This window comes from Abrus precatorius, unplaced genomic scaffold (assembly GCF_003935025.1).
Source record: "Abrus precatorius isolate BTA unplaced genomic scaffold, Abrus_2018 Scaffold4, whole genome shotgun sequence".
NCBI classification, from domain to species: domain Eukaryota; kingdom Viridiplantae; phylum Streptophyta; class Magnoliopsida; order Fabales; family Fabaceae; genus Abrus; species Abrus precatorius.
The window spans coordinates 8,381,500-8,407,307 of NW_020874384.1; the positions used below are offsets into that span (position 1 = coordinate 8,381,500).

General features: G+C 33.0%; 4 protein-coding genes across 4 annotated transcripts; 1 reads left to right on the forward strand and 3 right to left on the reverse strand.

The window, feature by feature from the left end:
- The first annotated feature begins 11,152 nt into the window (after positions 1-11,152).
- Positions 11,153-12,484, forward strand: LOC113866071 (putative disease resistance protein At3g14460). The gene has a single exon (XM_027500961.1). It carries the CDS (start codon positions 11,153-11,155, stop codon positions 12,482-12,484), a length of 1,332 nt encoding a protein of 443 aa, XP_027356762.1.
- Positions 12,485-13,213: 729 nt separating this feature from the next.
- On the reverse strand, positions 13,214-14,455 carry LOC113866072 (putative disease resistance RPP13-like protein 1). The gene has a single exon (XM_027500962.1). It carries the CDS (start codon positions 14,453-14,455, stop codon positions 13,214-13,216), a length of 1,242 nt encoding a protein of 413 aa, XP_027356763.1.
- A 107-nt stretch (positions 14,456-14,562) lies between these two features.
- LOC113866073 (putative disease resistance RPP13-like protein 1) lies at positions 14,563-15,787 on the reverse strand. Its single transcript, XM_027500963.1, has 3 exons — positions 15,340-15,787; positions 15,133-15,215; positions 14,563-14,895 (listed from the first exon to the last, which is right to left on the reverse strand). The coding sequence occupies exons 1-3, from the start codon at positions 15,785-15,787 to the stop codon at positions 14,563-14,565; spliced, it is 864 nt and encodes a 287-aa protein (XP_027356764.1).
- Positions 15,788-16,768: 981 nt separating this feature from the next.
- LOC113865419 (equilibrative nucleotide transporter 1-like) lies at positions 16,769-18,825 on the reverse strand. Its single transcript, XM_027499944.1, has 2 exons — positions 18,165-18,825; positions 16,769-17,662 (listed from the first exon to the last, which is right to left on the reverse strand). Exons 1-2 carry the CDS (start codon positions 18,673-18,675, stop codon positions 16,935-16,937), a joined length of 1,239 nt encoding a protein of 412 aa, XP_027355745.1. The 5' UTR covers positions 18,676-18,825; the 3' UTR covers positions 16,769-16,934.
- Between the last annotated feature and the right edge of the window lie 6,983 nt (positions 18,826-25,808).

The window sequence follows — 25,808 nt, forward strand, 5'->3', positions numbered from 1 at the left end:
CCTTTTTGAATTAATGAACCAAAGGTACAACCCTTCACATATATACACTATGAGTGATAGAAGGAGGAAAAGTGGAAAATAACAAAAAACTCAAAAAGGAATGCTAACGGAAAAGAAAAATAAAATATACACAATGGGAGGTGACCAAAAGATGCTAACAAAAAAAAAACACTGAAGGAGTGTATGGTGCAAGCGTATCATTTGGTATTAGTTGGTGGATGTGTGAGAATTAGTTTGTAAAGCTGGTGCTCTTAGTGATGTGGTATGTTTGATAAACATGGCATGAGCACTAAGTCTATAAATAAACAGGGGGAGTTTTTGTTGTTTTCAAATTCAAAGGCATTCAAGCAAGAAACTAAGTTGCAAAAATCAATTAACAAAATATTTTAACCCCTAGTTCACCCATATTGGTCCCATCATAAATCCTCCTAAAAATTAACACAACACCCTTCCTAGAATTAGGTTAATTAGAACAAGTGTCAATCAACCCTAATTTCTCATGCAAGATTAAGCAAGTTACATGAGCTCTAATCCCTGGTCCTTAGAATTAAGAAAACTTAGAACCCAACCCAGAATTAAGCAAAATGAGTTTTGAACCCTTGTTAAAAACAAAATTTAGATTGATTAAGCAACAACCTTAATTTAATTCTTAATCTGGTTTTCAAGAGATTATGGAAAGTGAATTCATATAAAGAAATTTGTATTGTCAATTAAACCATGATTTCTAGAACCTATATGAACTTACTAAGGATTAATAAACAAATATTAGCACTCCATAGGAATGGGTTCAGCATTACAAGAGAGAATATTCCTTGTAACTAAGGAGAATATTGCTTTTAACTCAAGTAAAATTTTTTTACTCAAGCGAGAATGGATCAGATTTTCTCAACTATATTTTCACTCAAGCAAAAATCCGTGACAGAAAAGGGTAGCTCTCGGACCTGTTTTCGCTCAAGCAAAAACACTCTCACTTAAGCGAAAACATCAATAGAAAAGTAGTGATTTTTGTCTAGTTTTCTCGCTCAAGCAAGAATTCGCGAGGAAAGTGAGTATTTAAGTGATTTTGGGCTTCTAAAACCCCATTTCTTTTCTTCTCTCTTTTTCCATTCTCTTACTTCTCTTCCTCAGAGAAAACTTCCATAAACCTTGAATCTCTTCCAAATCTGAGCTTTAACATCTTTCCTCTTGATCCCAAGTAAGTTCTTTGGAGCTTAATCTTTCAATCTCACTTCTATTTCTCTATTTTCTCCTTCCTTAAAAGTACTTTTCTTCATAATATATAGGAAGAACTTAGTCTTTGGATGATACCTCCAATTGAAACGTTACATTTTCCTTTAGATCTCGTGAAGAACATAGTCTCAGAGACTCATTTTCAGGTAAGGGGAGTTGATCCCAAAACCCTAACTCCTATGTATACGTTTTTAGCTTAAAATTCAAATTATCTTGCTTAGGATGACAAATCCCTAGTATTTTCTTAACAAATACAATATAAAAATAGATTTTTGAATATGGAGAACCTATGATATGTTTTAAGGATGAGTTTTTAAGAAGATTTTCATAAAAGGTGTTATTCTATATATGTGTGTGCCGGGAAAAAAGGATAAACCTTAGGATAGACGATTTTCATAAAGACCGAGAGAGTGTGATCTCCAGCAATGCATTTCTGAAATGTACGATTGGGTTGAGTCTGAAGGTATCTGACTTCCAACACATTATATTGATTTGTTTGATGTGAAATTGATTGATGAAGAATGCTTGACTATTTTTGAATGATGAAATCTATTATAGTAAAGGGTAATAAAAAAGAATTAGGGTGAAATTGATTATATGTGAAGAGAAATTATGAAAGAGAATTTAGGTAAATGATTGATTGATGATTTACTTGTACATAAATAGCATAGCATGGTGAATTTTTATTATGAAGAGTAAGAAAAATAGTGAAAAATGTACTATAATGAGAAAAGTGATGAAAAGAAATGGATATGAATATTTGAGGAATACTACGGAAATATGTGTCATGAAAAACTAACTAAAAATGTGTATGGATAGTTACAGAGATACACTGAGAGTATAGAATATGAAGACGATTTATGAAAAATCTGGGGAAAACGTAGGATGGTGAATGACATTCACTTATGTGTACACAATTTATTAATTGTGAATGCATCACATGGCCTCACACTCATTTTCTGACTAGACTTCTGATTATACTTTTGCTAAGGGGCCTTTTATTGTATACATTGTACCTGTGTGCAAGGGATAACTAGGAATTATCTATACTTACTAAAGACCTCAAAGGATCTTGGAGCCAATGATTGTGAATTGTGAGATGTATGTTTATATTAGGCGGGTCATAATAGATTGATTAATGTGATTATAATACATGTATTGTAATACATCGACAGATGTAATTATAATGCATGTATCGTAATTCATTAATTAATATGGTTGTAACATACTTATTATGACATGCTAATCTATGAAGTGAATAAAGTGGTACAAAGTCAAGGATGGAATGACTGAATTTGGTTACATGTGAAATGTTGTGTATTGATGTGATTATTATGATGCTTGATCTGCTGTAGGTTTATTAATTTAGTATATGAGCTAGTACTATTTTGAAATGTATTCTATATTAAATAATGTTTTATGTATTACTTGATTCATTTATAAAATAAAGGATTTAGTAGGGTAGAGGATACTCATTCTTACAAATTATAGTTTAGGAAATGAAATTAAAGAATAAATAAAGGTTGATCTGTTCTAGGATCATATCCTTGGTGGAATTACAGGGAAGACTACTCTATTAGGACTTTGATTAATTTTAAAAATTGTAATAATTCTAATTTAGTTTTCAGTCAAAGTTGACAATAATATATAACCATTTTTTTGTTAATTCTGAATTTATAATATTTTGATAAGTTTTGTTGTAAATAATGAAGTGTAATTGTAATTTTGTTAGTTAACTATTATTAATTTGAAATTTCCATTCAATTTTAGATAGAAATTCACTCTGCTGAAAGGTAATATTGTTCATTTTTTTAACTTATATGCATGTAATACGAATAAAGTAAATTTTCAAATATGTAAATTTTATTTTTTACTCTATTTATAAATTAAAAATTTTAAAAAGACTATTTCTTATAATATTTGAATAACTTTGAATTTTCATGGACTGAATAAAAGAAATATAAGTTCTACTTTTTCTTCAATTTTTAAGCTATAAATACGAAAGAAATTCACTACATTTCCTTTCTTCATTATAAATTAATATCTATATGGAATAAGAATTTAAGGATGTCACAATTAGAGTCGTTAGAGTTTGAAATCTAGAAAGTTATCTCCTAAATTCATTTGACCATTTGAAATCCTGAGTAGAATTGACTCTGTAGCCTATCAAATTGCATTACTTCCAAATCTTTCAAACTTGCACCTAGTCTTCCATGCATCTCAGGTCAAAAAATACATTCCTAATCTCTCTCATATAATCAACCTTGATCCAGTCCAAGTTTGAGAGAACCCTTCTTATTATGTGTTTCTGTTGAAGGTTGTTGATCACCGAATCAAACAACTAAGGGTAAAAACATCTCATTGGTAATGGTGATATGAGATGCAAGTCATGAAGGAGATGTCACTTAGGAGCTTGAGGATAAAATGAGGGAAGCATACTCTCATCTTTTCCTAAACTAGCAAATTTCAAAGATGAAATTCTTTAAAGGGTGAGAGAGTTGTAACATCTTTATTTCTTTTTATTATTATTATTATTATTATTATTATTATTATTATGGCATTATATGTTGGTTATACGTATGAAATTGTTTGAATTTTGGAGAGTTTAAATGGTATAAGATGCAGTATATCTCACTGTAGTGAGAAAGAGCATCTAGTGTAATGCCCCAAAATTTGTAATAATAATAGTATTTTTGAGTTATTAACATAAATAGTAAATTTCCATGTGAATGGGTATTTGATGAGTATGATGGTGTAAATGTGCATGTGTATATATGTGAATATGTGCAGATGAATATGTATATATGTATGTATAATTGTGGATGTTGATTGTGTATTGAGAGACTAGATGTGGTTGGATTGATTAAATATATAGGCTAAGTGTAAACTATATGGGTGTTCTCAGTGTAGCGAGAAGATTCACGCTGTAACGAGAAGGCCCTACCCGAAGAACTTGAAATTGTTGCGTTCTTGCTGTAGCGAGAAGGCAACAGAGAGGGGTGCAATTATAAGTGCAATCTCGTTGTAGCGAGAAGGCAACAGAGAGGAGTGCAATTATGAGTGCAGTCTCATTGTAACTAGATTCTGCTAAAACCAGAGTGCAGTTTCTTCTTAGATTTTTGCTGTAGCGAAAAGGAGTGTCGCTGCAGTGAGAATATCTCACTCTAGCGAGAGTGTCACAATTAAAAGGGGTATTTGAGATGTTTAGGGTTTGAGAAGCTCATTTCTCACCCCTCTTTTCAAACTCTCTCTGATTCTCTCGACTCCTAACCCTATTTCACCAATTAAACTGCCTCCAAAGCTGATTGTGAGCAGGATTGAAGGTTGTGATTGAGTTTGGGGCGTTTGGAGGTAAGTTCTAAGAGCTAGGCTTTTGATTTTTCGTCCCTCTTCTTGATTTCTCAATTTCTCATGGAGTTTTCCATGTGTTTATGACAAAAATGCGTGTGGGGGACGTTTTCTATCATTGGATTGCGTAGGGTCTTCGATTTGAGGTAAGGGGGGTGTAATGCCCCGAGTTTTGTAATATTAATTATTGATAATTATATAAAAATAAAGGTATTTTCATGTGTGTATTTTAGAGATGTGCTATGAATATGTATGTGTGTATATATATATATATATATATATATATATATATATATATATATATATGGGTGGATGTATGTTTGAATTGGACTGGTTAGGCTGAGTGCAGGGCGATACATTGGGCAGTTCTCGCTGCAGCGAGAGGAGTCTCGCTGTAGTGAGAGGGCCCTAGGAGGAAGGACCAGAACTGTCGCCTTCTCGCTGTAGTGAGAGAGCGACAATCTGGGGTGCATTTCTGGGTGCAGTCTTGCTATAGCAAGAATGTCTCGCTGTAGCAAGAGGGTCTCGTTGTAGCGAGATTCTGTAGAAATCAGAGTGCAGTTTTCTCTGATTTTTTCGCTGTAGCGAGGAGGCATGTCGCTGCAGCAAGAATATCTCGCTGTAGCGAGAGTGTCGCGAGCAGAGGGGTATTTGAAGGGTTAGGGTTCGAGAAGAGGGTTATTTTTCACGATTTCCCTCTCTCTCCTTCACGATTCTCTCTACCCAAACCCATTCCTACCGATTAAAAGCCATCCAAGACCGTTTGGAAGCTAGATTGAGGATTGGGGAAGTGTTTGGAGCTCTTGGAGGTAAGTTCTATGGCTAGGGTTTTGGTTTTCGTCCCATACTTTCATTTTCTGAGGTTTTCTTTAAGTTCCCTTGGAATTTCTATGTGCTTTAGGGACGAAATCCGTATGGGGAAGCGATTCCATCGACGTTTTGTGTCGGGTCTTCATTTTTTAGGTAAGGAGAGTACTTTACTTTAGTTATCTTTGTTAGGAATGAGTTTATTTGAACGAATATAGTAATGTGATAGAAATAGGAGATGAGGTTATGTGTATTGATGAATTGTACGAATTGGGTTGAGTCCGGAGGTGTTCGACCTCTGGCACATTGTGTGAAATTGAGTGATGTGCTTGTGTTGGTTGCCATTGGATGCAAGGAAATTATGTGAATTATGTACTGGATGTTGTGAATGGGTATGGATACTCGTGCCGTATAATTGAATGAACATTGTGTGAAAAGATGGACCCGAGGGCCGTGTAATATGAATGGAAATAGGCTAAGGGCCGTGTGTCTTGAATGAATTGTGAGCTATGTACTGTGTGTGCTGTGAAAATGAAATGTGGACCTAGTGTCGTAACTATTAAATGTGGGCTATATGCCGTATATTGAAATGTGTGTGACTGGGGCGTGCAACGCCGTTGTAATGTGTTGTGAATGGTTCAGCGATATACTGGGGGTGTGGGAGATGAGGACGGTAAAAATACCTTGGGGAAGAGGGAGTGGTGGTGACACCGACTGTGGAACGGGTGCACTACAGGCCACACACTTTCTTTCTTACTAGACCTTTGACCATTACCTTTGTTGAGCGACCCGTGACTGCCCACGTGGTATCCGTGAGGCGGGAGTAACCGGCGACCATTCATGGTGAGAATCTGTGATCACAGTGTCAATGTGAGGGTGGTTGGTGTGCGTATGCATGGGTTCATGATTTGTGCTTGTAGATGTGATAATGTTGCCTGTGCCTGTATTTGTTTAATGTATTGGAAATGTACTGGAGGTGAGACTCTATGCTTAATTGTATGTTTTGGTAGTGTAGAGTACTCACCCTTACATTCATTTTCCAGGTAATCAAGACGATCAGCACCGGACTCAGTGAAGGGATGGATGAACTACTGTAGGATTTAGATTTTATTTTGAAATTTGTGTAATTGAACTAATCTTGTAGTAGTTATGTGATATTAATTTGTAACCCTTCACTTATTTCAAAATCTTTATGAAAATCTGATTATCCGATTTGGGAAATTACTATTTAATTGAATTTAAATTTAAGGTGTTACAGGGGGACTCTACCCTATCTCTTTGTGTTTTTAAATCGGTTTATATTGATAAGTAATGTAATGTGGTTAAGATAGAATGTAGGAAGATGTATATTTAATGAGAATGACTTGGTTGTCATTGCATTGTGATAGAAATCTCGTATGGAATATGATTTGGTAGCGATTGGATGATGTGTACGATGGCATGATTTGATTATGATTGTTTGTAATGTGAACTTGGTGTAGAATGCAATGTGATTGACATTGGGTGCAATGTGTGGTAAAATGATTGATTATCTTGTGGTTGGAATGTGTGGATGTGCCATTGATGAAAACGAATATGAATACCATGATTGAAATGTGAATAAATGCGTGTGAAAATGGCATGTTGATATTGAATGTGATTGTGTTTGAATATGTGGAAACCTATGAATGGTTCAACGATACACTGGAGATGTAGAAGATAGGGGCGGTAGAAATACCTTGGAGAAGAGAGGGTGGTAGTGAACCCAACAGTGAGCGTGGGTGCACCACAGGCCACACACCCTCCTCCTGACTTGGCCTCTGACTAACACCTTTGCCAAGGGGCTCGTGACTGCACACGTTGTATCCGTGAGGCGGGAGTTATCCGGCGACCATCCATAGTGTGAAAATGAGTAAGTCCCTGAGGTTAAGGGCATCAGGAATCTGTGATCACAACGTTACAGTGAGCATGACTAACATGCAGTGAGCGCACGTGTGTATGGATTGTTTGGTGGTGCAATGAGCGCACGCATGAGTAAATTGATGTGATTTACTTCTGTGTACAGTGAGTGTACACGTGTAATGATTGATATGTACTTGATGTGTGTGTGATTGCGATAATGATCCAAATTGTATTATATAATGATTGGAGTAGGCAATGTGAGTCTCTGTATTTGTGTGTGATAGTGTAAAGTACTCACCATTACGTTTATTTTTCAGGTGACCAAGACGATCAACACCGAACTCAGTGAATGGAGGGATGAAACTGCTATAGGACTTAGGAAACTGATTTTTGAAATTTAATGTATTTAATTTGGTCCTGTAGGATTTATTTGATGCAAACTTGTAACCCTCCTTCATTTGAAATACTTTATTGAACCATGTATTGGGAACCGTTTAAATGAAAGTTTTTATTATTCCCAAAATTTTGCGAAAATTAATTATTTGAAAAAATTAAATTAAGGTGTTACATTTAAAATCAGGCTCTCTGACGCTCTCTCGCTATAACGAGAAGTGGATAAGGATGACCCAAAAGTATTCTCGTTGTAGTCAGAATTCTCTCGCTATAGCGAGGAGCTCTCGCTATGGCTAGAATAACAAACAACAAAGGGAAAATGTTGTCTTTTTTTTTTTTTTTGCTGCAGTAAGAGAAGGGCTCGCTCAAATCTCTCACTGTAACAAAAATCTCTTGTTATAGCGATAATGTCGCGAGTTAAGGGATATTTAAGGGTTTTCAACCTAGAAAACTTGGATTACAATCCAAGTTTCCACATCTCCTCTGTTTTCTCTTATCTCTCACCTTCAGTTCTCAAAAAACGTCCCTTAAACTTCAATCTTCCTTCAAATTTGGGCTTGGAAGTTCAATCGATCAACTCCAAGTAAGTTCATAGAGCTTAGTTCTCCCATTTTTGTTATTTTTCTCTATTTCTTTTTTTTTTTTTTCAAAATGCTCTCTTTTGTGATTCCTAGGAAGAGCTTGATTCTTTCACCAAAACTTCGAAAGACTTTTTTTTCAAAACTTCACTTTGAGGTAAGGAGGCCTTTATTTTGTCATTTTAACTATAGTGAATATTTCATACTCATGAGAGTACTTTTGTATGTTTTATTTTATGTAATTACATGATTGAATGATATTAGATTGTAGTGAAAGATTATTGAAGCATGTTTGGATAATCTTAGGTGTTAGTACTATATTGATATTATACGTGTTTTCGAAAAAGATTACGGGATGAGTATAAATATCTGAATGGATCTTTGTGTGAATAGTTACAAAGATACACTAACAGTATAGAGTTTGGAGACAATGAAAAATTTGGAAGAAATATAAGGTGGTGAGTGACATTCCCGTATGTGTACACACTCTTTCTGAGAGCGAATACGCCACATGGCCTCACACTCGTTTCCTAACTAGACTCCTAACTATACCTTTGCTAAGGGACCCGTTATTATATACATTGTATCCGTGTGCATGAGTTAATTAGTGACTATCTACCTAGTTAAGTAAGACCCTAAGAAGTGTTGGAGGCATCGGATGTCTGTGATCACAATGCATTGAGTTTATATTTGAAAAGAGAGTGTGATAAACTATGTAATGGTTTTATAAGAATTGCTAATATATTGCTTCTATGATTAAATATTGTTATGTTTCCTTTTATTCTATAATTACAAGCATGTTGTAATGTCAATAATATAATTTTGTTATGTTTGATGATAAGATAGATGCTCATCTTTACTAAACATTTCAGAGAACAAAGATGACGATACCACAAAGACAAATTAGAATAGTAGATTATGTTGTTAGTTGTAGACCGAACTATGAATTTAAGAAATATCAACTTTGTGTGTATTTTAACTTTAATATGGATTGTGAGGATGATAATATATGGACTGTAAAGATAAATGTAAATTATGATGTTCCTTTCTAGTTTCTTATAAATAGATATATTCATCACATCCTTAATTTTTATATCTACCGAGAAATAATTAGTGTATAGGTGTGGATAGAGACTGCTTTTAGGACTTAGTTTATTTTGGTTATGAAAAATATTTATTCTTAGTCTTACATCTTTTTAATTAACAATTTGTAAATTATTACAATGTTCATATGTAAATGAAATTTAGTATATGCATATTTCTTTAACTGTTTCATTATAATATAATTAGAAGTTTGATTGTACATGTAAATTAGATTAATAATCCTTTAACATTTATTATTAATTTTCTTTAGAGTTGTAATTGATTAGAATACCTCCATTGCTCTAAATTTATCTTTAATAAAATGTGAATGTTTAACAAAAAAATAATTTATTATAAATATAATTTTAATATTAAAAAAATATATTAATATTATAATTTATAATTTTATGAGAATATAATTTTTATATTATATGAATTTAAATTAAATTCTTATTTGATTATAATTTATTTAAAAAATTAACATGCAAACATTTTAATTTTTTATGAAATTAAATGTGATACTTCTTGTAACTTTAAAAAATAAAATATTATTTTAATGAAATATTTTTATAATATTATTTTGTATGTATTTAAATTAAATTCTTTATTTATTTATAATTTTTTTAAATAATAATATATCGTTAATATAATTTTTATATTAAAAATAAAATTTTCACTATTATTGTAATTTATTACTTTGTATATTCTTACATTATATGTATTTAAATTAAATTATTTAAGTCATGTGAATAGGCGTGAGAATACCTGTTGGCCCTGACACTAACATTGGAAACACTCCTAAATCTCATCCAAACTCATACCCAATTCTCTGTAATGATACGAAGTTCATAAATTCATGGTCTCTGACTCTCCAAAATCTAAATTCCTAGTAGATCTCTGCAACTTGAGTCGAACTTTGCAACGGGAAAGGAAGCCAAGCTGAAGAAGGAACGTTGCAACACGACCATGATTTCGGAGTAATGTTGCGAGGTTTGCAGTAATCTTTTCTTCTTCTTTTGTTTTTTCATTGTAATTAAATTTGTCGAGATCTTAGGTGGTTTATGCAGAGGGAGGTGGAGAGTGAAGAACCCAAGCATATCGGTTTTGTGAATATTGCTGCAATCAAAGCTCTTGTGTGCGTATGAATCTTGGAAGGCACTGTAACTACCGTTCACACACACATTTTCGAGTGTCATTCACATCTTCTCCTTTTTGTGGACCATAAGGTTTCTCCCTCTCCCTCTCATTCAAGATTAAATACAATTATAATTATGATTATATGCTCTCCTGAATCTCATCTCTGACACGAAGGTGCTTTAATAGATCAAATGCTTAAAATAATATATGTAATATGATGTTGGTATTGAATTTTTGGCTTCTGTAATTCTTGTTCTGTTTATTAGCTTCATCTTTTAATTTCCTATATTTTTTTTATACATGTGAGTGTGTCTCTGGGTGTATTAGATTAACTGTTGAGTGGACTGTTGAAGAATAGTTTAAATATAATTATAATCATGATTATACGCGCGAAGGTGCTTTAATAAATCAAATGCTTAGAATAATATATAAATCTCATCTTTTATTTTTGTTTTTTCATTCTCTAAGGATTAACGAGGTTAGTAATAGGCAGCAGGCTGGTAATGATTAAATTAAACTTTTTAAAAATTTTATTTTAAAAAAGGAAGTTAATAAAAATATTTTATTACATATTACTTTTTTTTTTTCTCTTAAGAACTCCTCGGCACTCTTTTGTTTTTCATTTATAAAAATTAAAAATTTATAGTTCATATAAACATTTTGCTTTTTCTTTCTATTTCTAGAACCAAAAGGAGATGGCGAGTGTTGAAACAGGGCGGAGGGATTCTTCGAAACCGGTCGGATTAATCCAACTTTTCCGACAGTTTATGTGCAGAACTAGATGGACTGGCCAAATAGCACCAGTTGAACCGTTTCAAATTTACTCACCCTCTTTGCTGAGTCCAACCATGAATGGTCAGCCAGAAATCTTATCAAATAGAGTGAGAATTCTGAGCATCTCATCGTTGCTTGGGATTGCACCAACTCCTTTGTTTACTTCGTCCAAAGCCAGTGAAGATTTTACTAGTCTGCTAGAACCAGAATATGAATTTACAGTGTCAAAGTATTCTGATCTTGCATTGCTCCTGCCATGGTCAAGTCAGCTGTACAGTCTTACACTTGTAGGATCTGAGCTAGTAGAATATTTACCTGACGCATTCTCAGCTCTTCAAGAGTTCACTATAATTAATTGTCATAATTTCAAATATCCATGTAGTGAGCGGTGCTCAAACTTTTTAAGTACTCTTCATATTCATGGTTGTCCAAACGTGGAATTTCCTGTTCATAATTTTGCGTTGCTGCAGAAGTTGACAATAGATAGGAGCTGTAATTCTCTTACCTGTTTGTCTGCAGACTTGTTTCCTAGGCTTAAGTGTCTCTATCTATACAATTGTCCCAGTCTAGTATCTATCTCTGTTTCTAGGTTTCCAGTGTTCCTCTCTGCACTTGAATCTTTGCATATTCATGAGTGTCCCAATCTAATGTCATTTTCCACTGTGCTGTTAACTCCAAAATTGTCTTCACTTTGGTTTATCAATTGCCAAAGTCTCCATAAATTGCCAAACTTCATGAATTTTCTCACTCATCGTGTGCAGTTAAGGTTACAGAAATGTCCAAACCTTGAGTTTTTCCCTGCCCACAGTAGTTTGCTTTCCAGTGTTGATTCACTTTCCATTGTTTCATGCGATAAACTTACACCCACAAAAGAATGGAGATTACACAGTCTTCATGCTCTAGTTGACCTTGAGATTATAGGTGGATGCATTGGTCTAGAGTCATTTCCTGATGAAGGGTTATTGCCCAGTAGTCTTGAACGTCTGTGCTTAAGTTCTTTGGTAGATATAAAAATTCTGGACTACAAGGGGCTTCAACACCTAACTAATCTGAAAAATCTTGAAATTGATAGATGTAGCAAGCTCCAAACTTTCAAGGGTCTGCCTTCTTCCCTAAATTCTCTTCACATCAATGAATGCCCTGTACTGAAGGCTAAACTCTCAACAAAGAAAGACAAATATTGGTGCATCCCTGAAGTAACAATCGATGGCGAAGAAGTCTCAACTTGTGAGACATCAGATATTGATACATAGGACAGATGCTATGCTGATATTTTTCTTTTTTTGGTGATACATCTTATTTTAATATATTATACCATGTTCCTGCTGCAACAATAGTAATTGCTATGTATGTCAACTTTGGGTGAATTTAATAGTTAGACTTGGAATTCATTCTGAAAAGGATGAGCAACAATTTATTTTGTTTCATAGAAATTTCTTAGAGTTGCAGTTCTGAAGTTTGCTCTCAAAATTTGGAAATGATTGATCACCTTTTTGTTTGTTTGGTCATGTTTCTTTTTGTTAGATTACTTATCAATTTCAATGTGATTTTATTACCTGAGTAACATGAGACAAGGTTGCAAATGATGGAAAGACATTGTTACCACCAGTTTAATCTTTATTCTGTCTGGAGAAAGAAGTATATTTCATCATTTTAAAGTAATTACCAGACCTAGGACTGATTACTTGAATTCGTCACACACACATATACTGAAACTCAAACTAGTATAGCTGAAACGTTAATGTTGTTATAAATTCAAATGAGCAATCAATAGATTATTGTTATCATATAAGTTACTTGTCCATGCACACACCTAGCCGTTAGCAAATAACATAGAAGTGTAGAACAAAGGCATAGGACATGTGCCATAAATAGGGAAAGGATCGAAGACCTTGCTTGAAATTTTACATTCACAAAATACGCACTATAAATTATTAAAGGAATTGAATTCTAATATTAAAAATATGGGTAACCTAACTGGTCTATTTTTCTTTATGTACCATGATGACAAGTATTTTCTTTGTACACCGTGACTGTTCCCAGTTGGGCATGTCCTCAAACTTCATGATTTTCAAGAATCTGAATGGCTCTACTACATTCCCATAGAATCGAGGACCCAACTTCTGTAGGCTTATCAGCTTTGCTATATAGAGTTCTTTGAGGGAAGGCAGTTCTCCAAGTGATGGCAGTGAAACACAACTTGGGCAGTCAGCAAGATGTAGAAACACCATACTTGAGAATGAAGAGCTCCCTAACCAATTTGGTAACTTATTACCACCAAAATTTTGAATTTTGAGTCTCTTCACATTTTGATGTGGCTCTAGCATATCGAGTATATCAGTTTCACTTTGTACATTATGAGTTGTAGTAGTCCACTTGAATTCTAGCTCGTGAAGATATTTTTTACTCCTCAACCTTGCCTTGAATGCTTCTCTTGCTACTACATTCTGCAGGTTCACAACCAAAAGTGCTCCATGAAGTTCCAAAAGCTCTCCCAACTCACTAACTTTCACTCCCCCATCACTACCAACAACAAAACTAGTCAGCACTTGGAGAGATTTTAGCCTACCAAATTTGGCTGGCATCTCTGTCAAACTGCTTCCACTAATATCAAGATGGCGCAAGTTGACAAGGTTGAACATGTTAGTTGGTAACATGGAGAGATGGCGACAACCTGACAACAAGTGTCTCCAAGTTATACAAAGTGCTGCAGAATCAGGTAGACACTCAATTGCAGTGTAAGCAAGATCCAAGTACCGCAGATGCATTAAGTTTCCAACTGAATCTGGCAACTTGGTAATAGGATAATGGGACAAAGACAGCACATGCAGGCATTTCAGTTTAGGTAACAGAAAGGAAACCATGCTAGTAAATGAAGAGGAGTAACCAAAGTCTAAGAATCTGAATGGTAGGAAGGTTCTCAGTTGCTGGAATTCAGAGAGGATTTCAAATTTCTCAGGTTCATCATTTATGCCTTGCACATATGATAAGTGGCAAACACTCGTAGTGATTTTGCTTGGATTATCATCATCTAGCCTGTAACAGAATTCGCGTGCAACACACTGGGCAAGATCATTGATAAGGTCATGCATCATAAAACATGATACATTGTTGTAGGTCGACCGATTAAAGAATGACCTTGATAGTAACTCTTGAAAGCATTCATTTCCTACATCTTCCATTCGCTTCTTTGTTTTTATCTGTGGCAGAATACCTTCAGCCATCCACAAACAGATTAATTTCCACTTTTTTATCTCATAACCTTTAGGAAATATGCAACAATAAGCAAAGCATCACTTTTAATGAGAAGGTAAGTGACTGTAACTCAATCTTAAGGAAGGAAGGATGCTACTCTTATTGCTTGGTAACTCCCATATCCTACTATTAGATGTACTTTCCACTCCTCTGCATCCTCTTTACCACGCAGGAGACTCCCTAGTGTTTTTGCAGCCAGAGGGAGACCATTGCACTTATTTACTATTTTTTGGCCAATTTGTGCCAACACCGGATGCTGATCCAGGTTTCCTGATTTGAATGCATGACTTGAGAATAACTTCCAGGTATCTTCATAAGATAGAAGCGAGAGGGAATAAGTTAAATCAGCACAAACTGCCGATGCCACACTTTGACTACGTGTGGTGACTAATTCTACTTCCACAGTTTCCTGACAGAAAGAGCTTTTGGAAGATGTCCCAATCAAGAAAATTCTCATTCCAAAATCCATCCAAAACAAGTAGAAACCTTCGTCTTGTCAGTCTATCTTCGAGATTGATTTGGAGTACATTCAAGTCTGATATTAGAATACCACAAAGTGAGAGTGAAAAACTGTTTTGGTCATTTCATACACATCCGATGTCTCCGAGACAGAGGTCCATGCTCTTGATTGAAAATGATTCCTCACCTGCGCATCATTGTACAAAATCTGAGCAAGAGTCGTCTTACCTACCCCTCCCATCCCAACAATAGCAACCACAGGCACCCTTTCTTCATTGGAATTGTCAGATAACAGAAAATTAATAATCTTCTCCCTATCAGCATTTCTACCATACACTCTGTTTCTCTACCAAAGAAGTTGTAGCTGATGCTAACGAGAGTGTCAGTGATTTACCTAAACCACTTTCCTTAAGACCAAGAACATCTTTATACTCTATTATAGATTTCAACCTCTCAACTATCCTTTCAACTTTTGCTTTAACTTGTTCAGCAAATGGATTGAGAGGAGAAGCATAACCTCTTACCTGATCTAAGGTGGGGTGAAACCCGGAATTGATCTTATCTTGCATGGCTTTCGTGGCAATCTCATCCAATACATCATCAGCATCATAGGCAGCATTTTTAAGCCTATCAATCCATTCCTTCACCAATGGATTAATAAACTCTTTTTCCTCAGCATCACTAAGCACTGTAGCGACAAACAGCAAAAGCTTCTTCAACTTCTCTAGAAGTGCCTCATCAAGATGGTTGCCCCGGAAGAATTCTAAAAGTTCACGATGAGCTACCCTATCCAACAGCACTTGCAGGAAGGCAGAGACAAACGAACCAAGCATATCAACCATGATCCTGTGATTTGTGATCTTTTCAAAACGTGAGAAGTGGAAGAAATGTAGTGATAGTTGTCTGGTGTTTAGAATGCCCTGCTTTGTTGATAGTCTTGAGACATAATCTCTAAAGGAAAACGATAAGGCTTTGGTTTTTAGACTAGAGAGAAATTGACTTAGGCTTCGAGGCAGCTGACTTCTCACTCAGCTACAACTAAGGAAGCAGGTAATGGTGTTGTGGACCCACCTGATTTGTTTACCATGAGTTGGAAGTTTGAAATTTCAACGAAAGAAAGGCCAAACTGTTGTAGAGCCCTGGAACTTGGTTTCTGAGTTCTTAAAATCAATGTTAAGTACATTCTTTGACCATGCATTAATTATTGCTCTAAAAACACGTTATAATTTTTTATTGAGGGGGGAGAGATCAAATTACCGGAACCTGCTGGGGAAACGAGGGACGCCCAGTTAGTAATTAGCTTATGGGCACGTCCTCCTTTTATTATCTCATCATATTCCACCCGAACGAAGTTATTATTTATATTTACATTCATGCAAAATCCCAAATGCTAGAAAAACCAGTAGCGGACAGATGAAATATAAAGTGAGACACTTCAGAGCATAGCAGCCATAAACTTTTCCTCAAAGGCAAACATTTCCCTCATTCTCTATATCATTGGGTCCCGCGAATTTATTATTTGATTTCCAGGAATTTGTCTGGGTAGTCTTCAAAGCGACTACAATTACAACTTACAAGGTTCCTTTTGTAGTGAGTGACAGTGGCATCTGAAGTAGCTAAATTAATTTATGGAATGTATTTATATTTCTTGAGAACTAAGGATCATAAACTTAAATTTCCAGACAGATGCCTACCCGGGCTTTACTTTCTCAATAAATCTTTTATCAAAGCACGGGAGGAACAGAGAATAAGGTACCCAACAGCTGCCTATAACGGTGATCCCTTGGTAAAGGACGAACAGAATATTATTCCTTGACAGTTCAACGACAATAGCTCATTATTTGATGAACATTATTATTTATTAACAGATAAGCTTACAAACTTTCACATATTCAGTAAACAAATTAAGAAAATCCATCACAGTTTTGAATTCTAATATAGTGAAGCATAAGACGTGGGTATTGGGTCCAACTAATACAAATTGCTTGGTCAGATGACCCAAAACCAAGCTATAATAGACCCAGCAGCCAGACCAAAAACTAAGAATAATACACTCACAATCCCTGCCGTTTCTGCGTGCTGCAACTTTACAGTTTTCGGAATCATAATCATCAATACACTGGTTAAGTAGCCATTAGTAAGCCCTAACAGGCAAGTCAGTATTGTCACGGGAATCTCAGTTCGGAAGAATTTGGGACCGTGCAAGCACCCTAAGAAGAGAGGGAAAAACAACAATCTTGCTATGCAGCCACCTATTGCAATTTTAGCATTCTCTAGGAGGTATACGCCAGTGAGACACTTGCCAACAAGATCAAACACATTATAACTAGCAATTAGGATAATTGGGTACCAATCCGTAAGAATTTGAGAGTGCACATCCTCAGTAACATAACCAGGAAATATAGCCAGAGTAACAAAATAAATGAGCACAACGCCAAACCCATACCACTTGACTCTTCCGACAATATTCCATACAGTTGACCTCCAGACAGCTCCCGTCAAGGGACCATTATCTTCATTCGCGGCAACCGCCTGAACCTTAAGTTCATTATAGTACTTCATAACAGGAAGTCTGTGCACCAAGTTGTAGAAAACCATGCATATGAACACAATTACAATTGATACAGCAAAGTAAAGATTTGCACTCTTTTGCAGGCCTGAGGCATCTTGTGGGTAAACAGCTTTTGTAAATATCCTCAGAACCGAACAAAGCACCCCTGAAGTCAAAACATCCATAGTGAAAAAAGAACCATGTAGCCTACCCCCACTTCAATAAACAGAAATACATGAATGATCTTTTACAAAATAGTTTGCATATGTACCTAAAATCCAGTATATTAATGTGCTTCAGATTATAGGGTACTAAAAACCTAAAACCATGAAATATCAAAATCACACCAAAATGAACCCTGCCTAATTGGTTGATATTGACTAAGCCCTAATTGGTCATCTGCCAAACATAACGAGCATTTGGAAAAACATTAAAAAATCTGTAACCGAGGATTTAACACAGAAACTATAACTAGTAATGTTTATTCAAACTTACATCTCTATAACTAAGTAACATTTAGGGTTTAAATAAAAGTCATTTAAACATGAATCCAAATATGCTCATTAAGTTTCATCTAAAAATCAAGCTCCATTTTGTGCGTTTTATTATTCATTAATTCATTACCTTATAATAAGATAAGAAATCATTGCTAGTAACAAACTAACTACCAGAAGCAGCAGTGCCGGCGATGACAGCTTGCATGTACCTCTCCGGCAACTCGCCGACAGAACCAACAATGGAGCCCTGGACAAGCGCATCGGCTACGCCGGAAAGGGCAACTGCGCCAGCGGTGACGTAGAAGCCGGCATAGAGCCCGACCCGACCCTGAACGTAGAAGGCATCGAGAAGGGGAACGATAAGAAGAGAAACGACGAACAAGGCGAGACCAACATTGATCCTAACATATGCGTCAGATTTGTGGCTGTAGAGTATGATGAGGAAGATTCCGACGAGACCGATGAGCATGTAAACGACGGCGAAGATGCGGTCAACGCTGGCATCGGGGTAGAGGTAGGAGAAATAGTCAACGGCGGTGATGAACACGTTCCAAGGGAGAAGGTAACCGAGGCCGAGGGTGAAATACACTATGTATGTTAATTGCCATTTGTCTTCTGGAACATTCTTGCTTCGTGTGGCCGAACCTGAAGGGAGGAGCGAGGTCGATTCTGTGAAACCCATCCCTATCCCTTCCGGTTCCGATTCAGGTTCGGAGTTCTCAATCCACAACTGTCCAAGACCAGGAATCCACGATGCTTGTTCCTTAATGGTAACGTGCTTAGTTACCCACACGAAAATCCAATGTTTATTGTAATTGCATTTGTATTTTGTTTATCTACATTTGGGATGTGACTCTCCCACTTCTATTTATTAATTAAAAATGAAAATTCATTTCAAATACACTGTATTCCAAGAAAGAAAATATCTTTCTCTATCTGGAATTCGGTCAGCGATACCATCACATGGTAATTGTGAAATTATTATTAGGATATTGTTTTTATTTGACAAACTTATATTAAATAATTAATTAATAACTTAATAACCAACAAAAAAAAAATTCCTCTTAAACAAATAAAAACTTTAGGTAATCAAAATTAGAGAGAAGAACTAAATAGTATTAGTATTTAATATATATATATATATATATATATATATATAAATTTTTTATATTAATATAAATTTAAAAAAAAATTTAATCAATTTTTTATTTAATTTATATCTTACAGTTATAATATATATATTTTTTATTTAATTTATATTTTACGATTATAATATATATATATGTATATATAAAATTTCACGAAATACCTAAAATGATTTCTCTTGAGCATTTAATGTTACCTGTTTATCTAAATCTGACATGCATTAATCACATAAAAAAAAACGTGTTCTAAATCAATTTGAATCGTCTGATTGAATCCGCGAATTGAAAAATTGACAAATTAACTAATTCAAATAGTATATTTGATCGAAAAACGCATTGAAAATAGAAAATTTTAGTTAAATTTTGAAATAAACTAGTAGATCGCCCATTAATAATGAATTGGGTATTTTATAGTTTAAAAAGAAAACAACGAAGAAGTTAAAAAACAACCATCGTGAACCATGACTATCATTTATCCTAGGTATGACTACCATTAAAAACAAAATTTTCAATTTAAGTATTTTATATAATTGTAATTATAAATTAAATTTCAACAACTCCTACAATTTCAATAATAATAAGAAAAAAATTATTTATTATTATTATTATTATTATTATCTAATTTAACTAATGATTTATTAGTTTAACTACAAACTTGATAATCATTATGTCTAAGGATTGCAATGAGTAAATTACTTGATAAGCATTTTTAAAATTTATCTACAATAAGTAGATAAGGTATTTATCCATTATATAGGTATATGTACAGGTATAGGTAAATATTCACAAATTTTAATAGGTATTGGTGCAGGTATGGGTGTATATATATTAATTGTGCTACTTATATAAGTTTTGATTTATGCTTAAACTTTATTTTATAATTATGTATTGAATTTTTGTATTATTATATTACTTATGTAAAGTTATATAAGATTAATATAAAAATATATTCAATAATAAAATAAACTAAAAAAATTATTTTGGTTCATATTTTTAATAAAAAATTTACTATTTTATATGGTTTAACTATACTAATACAATTTAATTATTACATAGTTCATATTAGATTAATTTTTTTTAAAAGAAATATTTATATGACACATATAAAATATTTTTCACTCAAATATTTTCATTAATAAAATTATATTAATATTTAAATTATAAAGTGAATGATAAATAATAAACATATTGTAAATATTTTGTAAATTTTATTATCATTTACTATTACTGTAGGTTTATTATTTATTAAAATATTTAAATTTTATTTTTTATATTTCAATTTAAAATAATATTTTTTTATGCAATATGTGCATTACAAGTACAACTATAATCTATTAAATTTAAATAATATTATTCTTACCATTTATTTACATTTAAAGAAGTTTTTGAAAAGATATAAAATATAATAAATATTGTTAATTCTATTTTGTTAATTTTTTCTTCAAATAAAAAAGTATAATTTTTTTTATATACACGTATATTTTTTATTCAAAAATTTATTGTGATCATTTATCTTTTATTCAAATTCTTTTTTTTAAAATTTATATACATTATAAATATTTAATTCATTAAATAATTTTTTAAAAATTTATATTTTTAACAAAATACTTTCGTATAGTACATGAGTTAAAAATTAGACTTGTCAAACAGGGTTAAGGCCCTAGAGCCAGCCCTATCCAACTTTAAAATAATCCATCCAGTTCTAAATATTATATTAATTAAAAATAATAATTTGACTTTAAATTATTTAGTCCATAATATATGAGTTAGAGTAGAGTTATCCATGTGTTAGCCCTAATCGAGAGAAGGGTGAGAATTGGAAGGAGAGGGAAATATATATATAAAGTGGAAAAGCAATAAGGATGATTTGTGGAGCCAGTGAGGGCGGTTAAAAGTGATAGGTTTTCTTCTTCATGGTGACAAGGCAGTTACTAACATACAGTTGTGAAACTAACACATGTGGAGTGGAGTGAGAACGTGTAGATGTTACACATATGTATTGTTAACGTTTCTCGGTGCACCCATTATAGCTGAGGTTGAGTCTGAGTAATGAGAGAACTCAGTCTCTCAACTACAATTCAACGTTGATGAGTGTGAGCGAATATCATCTCAACAAATGTCTTACCATATCAACATACTAATAAATCGCTCTTCTTTCAATGCGACCATTCATCAATCAAATTACTGTTATATCTTAACCATCAAATAAAATGGAATTTAAAGTTTTAATCATATTATAACACACACCCTTTCTTTAATCATCCAGCTCATAAAAATATTATATACATCAATTTTTTATTAAATTTAATATATCAATATTATTAAATATTACTTTTTAATAAAAAAAATTCTATTATATGCATTTTTGCTTTAATTCATATGTGTACAATGACAATTGAAAAACAATATGTATATTAATTTTTATCAATTTTTAACATGTATTTTAAAAAATACAATCATAATTTATATAAATGAATTTTCGTTGTAAATATTAAATTAGTATGTAATACAATATATTAATAATATTGAATATTATGTTTTTTGAAAAAATAATTTTTTATTTCTTAACATAAATTTTCATATAAATAAAAATAATTTTATTTATTTTTTATTAATTGCTTTATCACTTTTTTTGAGTTGGAAACTTGCAATTGAAATTTTTTGGCCCTTAAAGTCCTAACCCTAACCCTAAGCCTGACATGTAACGCTCTAAATTTTTGTAATATTAATTATTATATATATATATATATATATATATATATATATGTGTGTGTGTGTGTGTGTGTGAATGAATATTGGAATGTGCACTTGAGTGCGTGATGAGTTTGATATGATAATGATGAATATTGAATGGTGATGAGAATATACGTTTAAATATGTTTATGTTTGTAAAATGTGATGTGGATGCTGATTGTACATTAAAATTGATTTTTCTGGACTGTTTGAAATAGGCTAAGTATATGGTGCAAGGTGTTCTCGCCATAGTGAGAGGGCCCTAAGAGAAAGGTGTGAAACTGTCACTTTCTCGCTGCAGCGAGAGAGTGGCAGTGAGGGGTGCATTTCTGGATGCAGTTTCGTTGTAGCGAGATTTTGCAGAAACTAGGATGCAGTTTCTTCTGAAAGTTTTGCTGTAGCAACAAGGGGCGTCGCTGCAGTGAAAGTGTCTGGCTGTAGTGAGAGTGTTATGACCAGAGGGGTATTTGAAGGGATTAGGATTTGAGAGATTCATTTTTCATTCCTCTCTTCAAAATCTCTTTGATTCTCTCAACCTAAAACCTTATTTCACCAATTAAATTGCCTCCAAAGCTATTCGAGAGCCAGGTCGAAGGTTGAAATTATGTTAGGAATGCTTGGAGGTAAGTTTTAATGGTTAGGGTTTCGGTTTCTCATCTCATTCTCTGTTTTCTCGGTTTCCCTTGGTTCTCATGGAATTTTTCCATGTATTTAAGACGAAATTTGTGTGGGGAGCACTTCCTTGATTGATTTCGTGTGTGGGTCTTCAATTCGAGGTAAGGGGAGACTCTACCCTATCTCATTGTGTTGAATGCCATGTAATTTGCTATGCATTGTCATGTGGATGGTTTGGAATGTGCGTGTTTGGTAGAATTGATTGATTGTAGTAAAATTGTGGCGAAAAGATCGTGTGAAACTTAGTACTATTGATATTGTGAAATATTGGATATGATGAAATGAATGGTTGTAAAGATATTATGATAAAAACTATATGATTCAACTTTGTGTGATGAAATATGAGCATATGTGTTGTGAATGAACGTGGGCCTGTATGTTGTGTGGTGTGAAATAATGTGGGTTTGTGTGCTGTGTACGAATATGAATACTGTATGTGCCTGAAATGTGTGTGAAAGGGCATGTTAAGTGTGGTTGTGAATATGCTATGAATGGTTCAGCGATACACTAAGATGTGAAAGATGGAGATGGTAGAAATACCTTGGGAAAGAAAAGATGGTGGTGACACCAACAGTGAGCCTGAGTGCACCACAGGCCATACACTCTCCTCCTAACTAGACCTCTGACCAATACCTTTGTTGAGTGACTCATGACTGCACACATTGTATCTGTGAGGCGGGGATACCGGTGACAATCCATGGTGTGAAACTATGATCACAGTGCCACAATAAGTGTGGTTACGTGCAGTGAGCGCACGTATGTGTAAAATGTTGGTGTAGTGAGTGCATCGATTGTGAATTGAAATGGAATGTGTGGGAAGTGTTGTTTGTGATTGATTACACTTATGTAAAATATGTTATAAATTATGTAAAGTGTGTGAGGTGAGTCTCTATATTTGCGTGTGTTGAATAGTGTAGAGTACTCACCCTTATAATTATTTTTCAGGTGACTAAGACGATTAGCACCGGACTTGGTGAAGGAATGAATGATACTGCTATAAGGTTTAGATTTTATTTTGAACATATGATGTATTTAGAGTAGTTCTGTGACAGTTACTTGATTAAAATTTGTAAACCCTTATTATTTTGAAATACTTTGTTAAAACTATGCGTTGAAAAAGTCTATTTAAAAATGAAAATTTTATTATCCCATTTTGTAAAATTTATTATTTGAAAATTAAATTTAAGGTGTTACATGATCCAGTGGACTTTTTGGCCCTAACCCACATGGGCTAGGGTTAGGGCTGAGCTAATTAAGCTTTTTAACAGCTCTAAAAATACTAGTATTAATATATATTTATATATATATATATATATATATATATTATGTTATATTATTTTAATTAAATTAGTTATTTTTCTTACAATTTCAGATTCAAAAGTTAAAAAAAAAAATTGTATTATATGTCCACTTCTCGTTGTCATTTAATACTTGAATTTTTTTACCCTAACTCTATTCTCATTCTCAATGTCTGCTTCATTCAAACCTATTGCAGTAACTATAAATTGTTACTCGTTAAAGCTGGTTGCCAATGTTGCCATAAGAAGTCATCAAGTTATCCCACACAAAAGGTCACTATTTTGCAGATCTATCTCATTGTTGCTCTATTATCGTCATTCAATTGGATCTTACACAAGATAGGGGTCATCGCTGACATAAGTATTTAATTTTGCTTATGATTTTTAAAAGATTTAATTTAAAAATTGTTATATTAAGATACATTTATCACTTATAATCTTTGAATATTTATTTTCTATCTATATTTATACTTTTTTCAGTAACTACATATTGAATTTTTTATTATCATGCTACTTATATAAAGTTATATAAACATATTTTTTTTATAAATATTTTTTTCAAATAAGTGCAAGTAATAGATACGAATATAAATATGTGGGTACCTAGAGAATACAGGCACGAGAATTAATATTAAATACCCACACAAATATAAAACTGGATGTGAATATTTTTTTAAAAATATAGGTATGTAAATAAGTAATATAATACTCTACTTATATCCTCCCATTTGTCATTCCTAAATTGATGATAGTGAATCATTGTTGAAGTTTTACTACAACACTGCAATCCAATTCAATATCTTCTTGCTCTTTTTTTTTTTGTAGGTTTTTGTCATGAAGTACTGGGCCAGGCCCAGCCCCAAGAGGAGTGACCAATCCAACTCACGTGCAAATGCCCACGACCAAAAGAAAAAGACCTTACATGCGAATGTCCAATCAAGTGTTTTTTTTATTTTTACAATTCATTTTTATTTATAACTGCCAGAATTTGAATTTAACCGTTTTTCTAACTAATAATTTTTATTTTAATATCTAAAATATGCATTATTATTTAAATTAATTTTTAAAATTTTAAAAATTAAAAACGAAAATAGCTTATTTTTAATATATTTTAAAATAACGTGTTGAATGTTTAGTTTAAATCACTGTATATAATTTATCGAAACAAATTATCATTTTATCATTTAATTTTGAAATTTTTTAATAATAAAAATTAACATAATTGACGGTTATTAATTTTAAAAATTAAAATTTCAAATTTAAAAATCAAATTTAGTCAAATTAGATATTTTATGAATTAAAATCAAAATTTATCCGTTTTAAAAACTATTATTTTCATTAGTATGTTTGCCTTGTGTTTGTTTTGCTCTACGTTATTATTCATTTGTGTTTGAAGCCAAAATATCTAAACAAACAGCACAGAACGATACACGACTCAGTAATGTGGATATCCAAGAATGAGATATCAAAATTTTTCTCACATTTTATGAAAAAATATAAAATAACGTGTGTGTCCAAGTTTCAATGTTAACAAATCATGCATACAAATCACATATTTCGACTTTGATTACATTCATATAATTACTATTTGTGTAGTTTGTTATAAAATGCTTAAATTTTTTGTTATTCAAAATAATTTTTTAATCTTGTAATGATTTTATTTTATTGAATATATATACTATGTCGTGTTAAACTTTTTTTTTTCTGTTACTTTTAAAATTTATTTTAGATTCATATATACTTGATGTTATACACAAACCGAACTGAGCTTTACATTTATGAATCATGAGCTGACATTGTATAACTCGCCATTTGTGTAAGTTAGGATAAATTTGTTTTATTTTATTTTATTTTATTTTTCGCTCAATTCTCATAAACCATTGGTTAAATGGGTTGAAATTTATGAATTAGGAGGTAAGTGCATCGACCATCTTTTTCTAAAATAATATATAAATGTGCTTTTA

Coding starts and splice junctions, on each gene's coding strand:
- LOC113866071 (XM_027500961.1), top strand. CDS start 11,153: ATGGCGAGTGTTGAAACAGGGCGGAGGGATTCTTCGAAACCGGTCGGA.
- LOC113866072 (XM_027500962.1), bottom strand. CDS start 14,455: ATGGCTGAAGGTATTCTGCCACAGATAAAAACAAAGAAGCGAATGGAA.
- LOC113866073 (XM_027500963.1), bottom strand. CDS start 15,787: ATGGTTGATATGCTTGGTTCGTTTGTCTCTGCCTTCCTGCAAGTGCTG. Junction 15,216..15,339: donor TCTTAAGGAAAGTGGTTTAG/GTAAATCACTGA, acceptor ATTCCAATGAAG/AAAGGGTGCCTGTGGTTGCT. Junction 14,896..15,132: donor TTTTGTACAATGATGCGCAG/GTGAGGAATCAT, acceptor TCTTTCTGTCAG/GAAACTGTGGAAGTAGAATT.
- LOC113865419 (XM_027499944.1), bottom strand. CDS start 18,675: ATGGGTTTCACAGAATCGACCTCGCTCCTCCCTTCAGGTTCGGCCACA. Junction 17,663..18,164: donor CGCCGGCACTGCTGCTTCTG/GTAGTTAGTTTG, acceptor TTTTGACTTCAG/GGGTGCTTTGTTCGGTTCTG.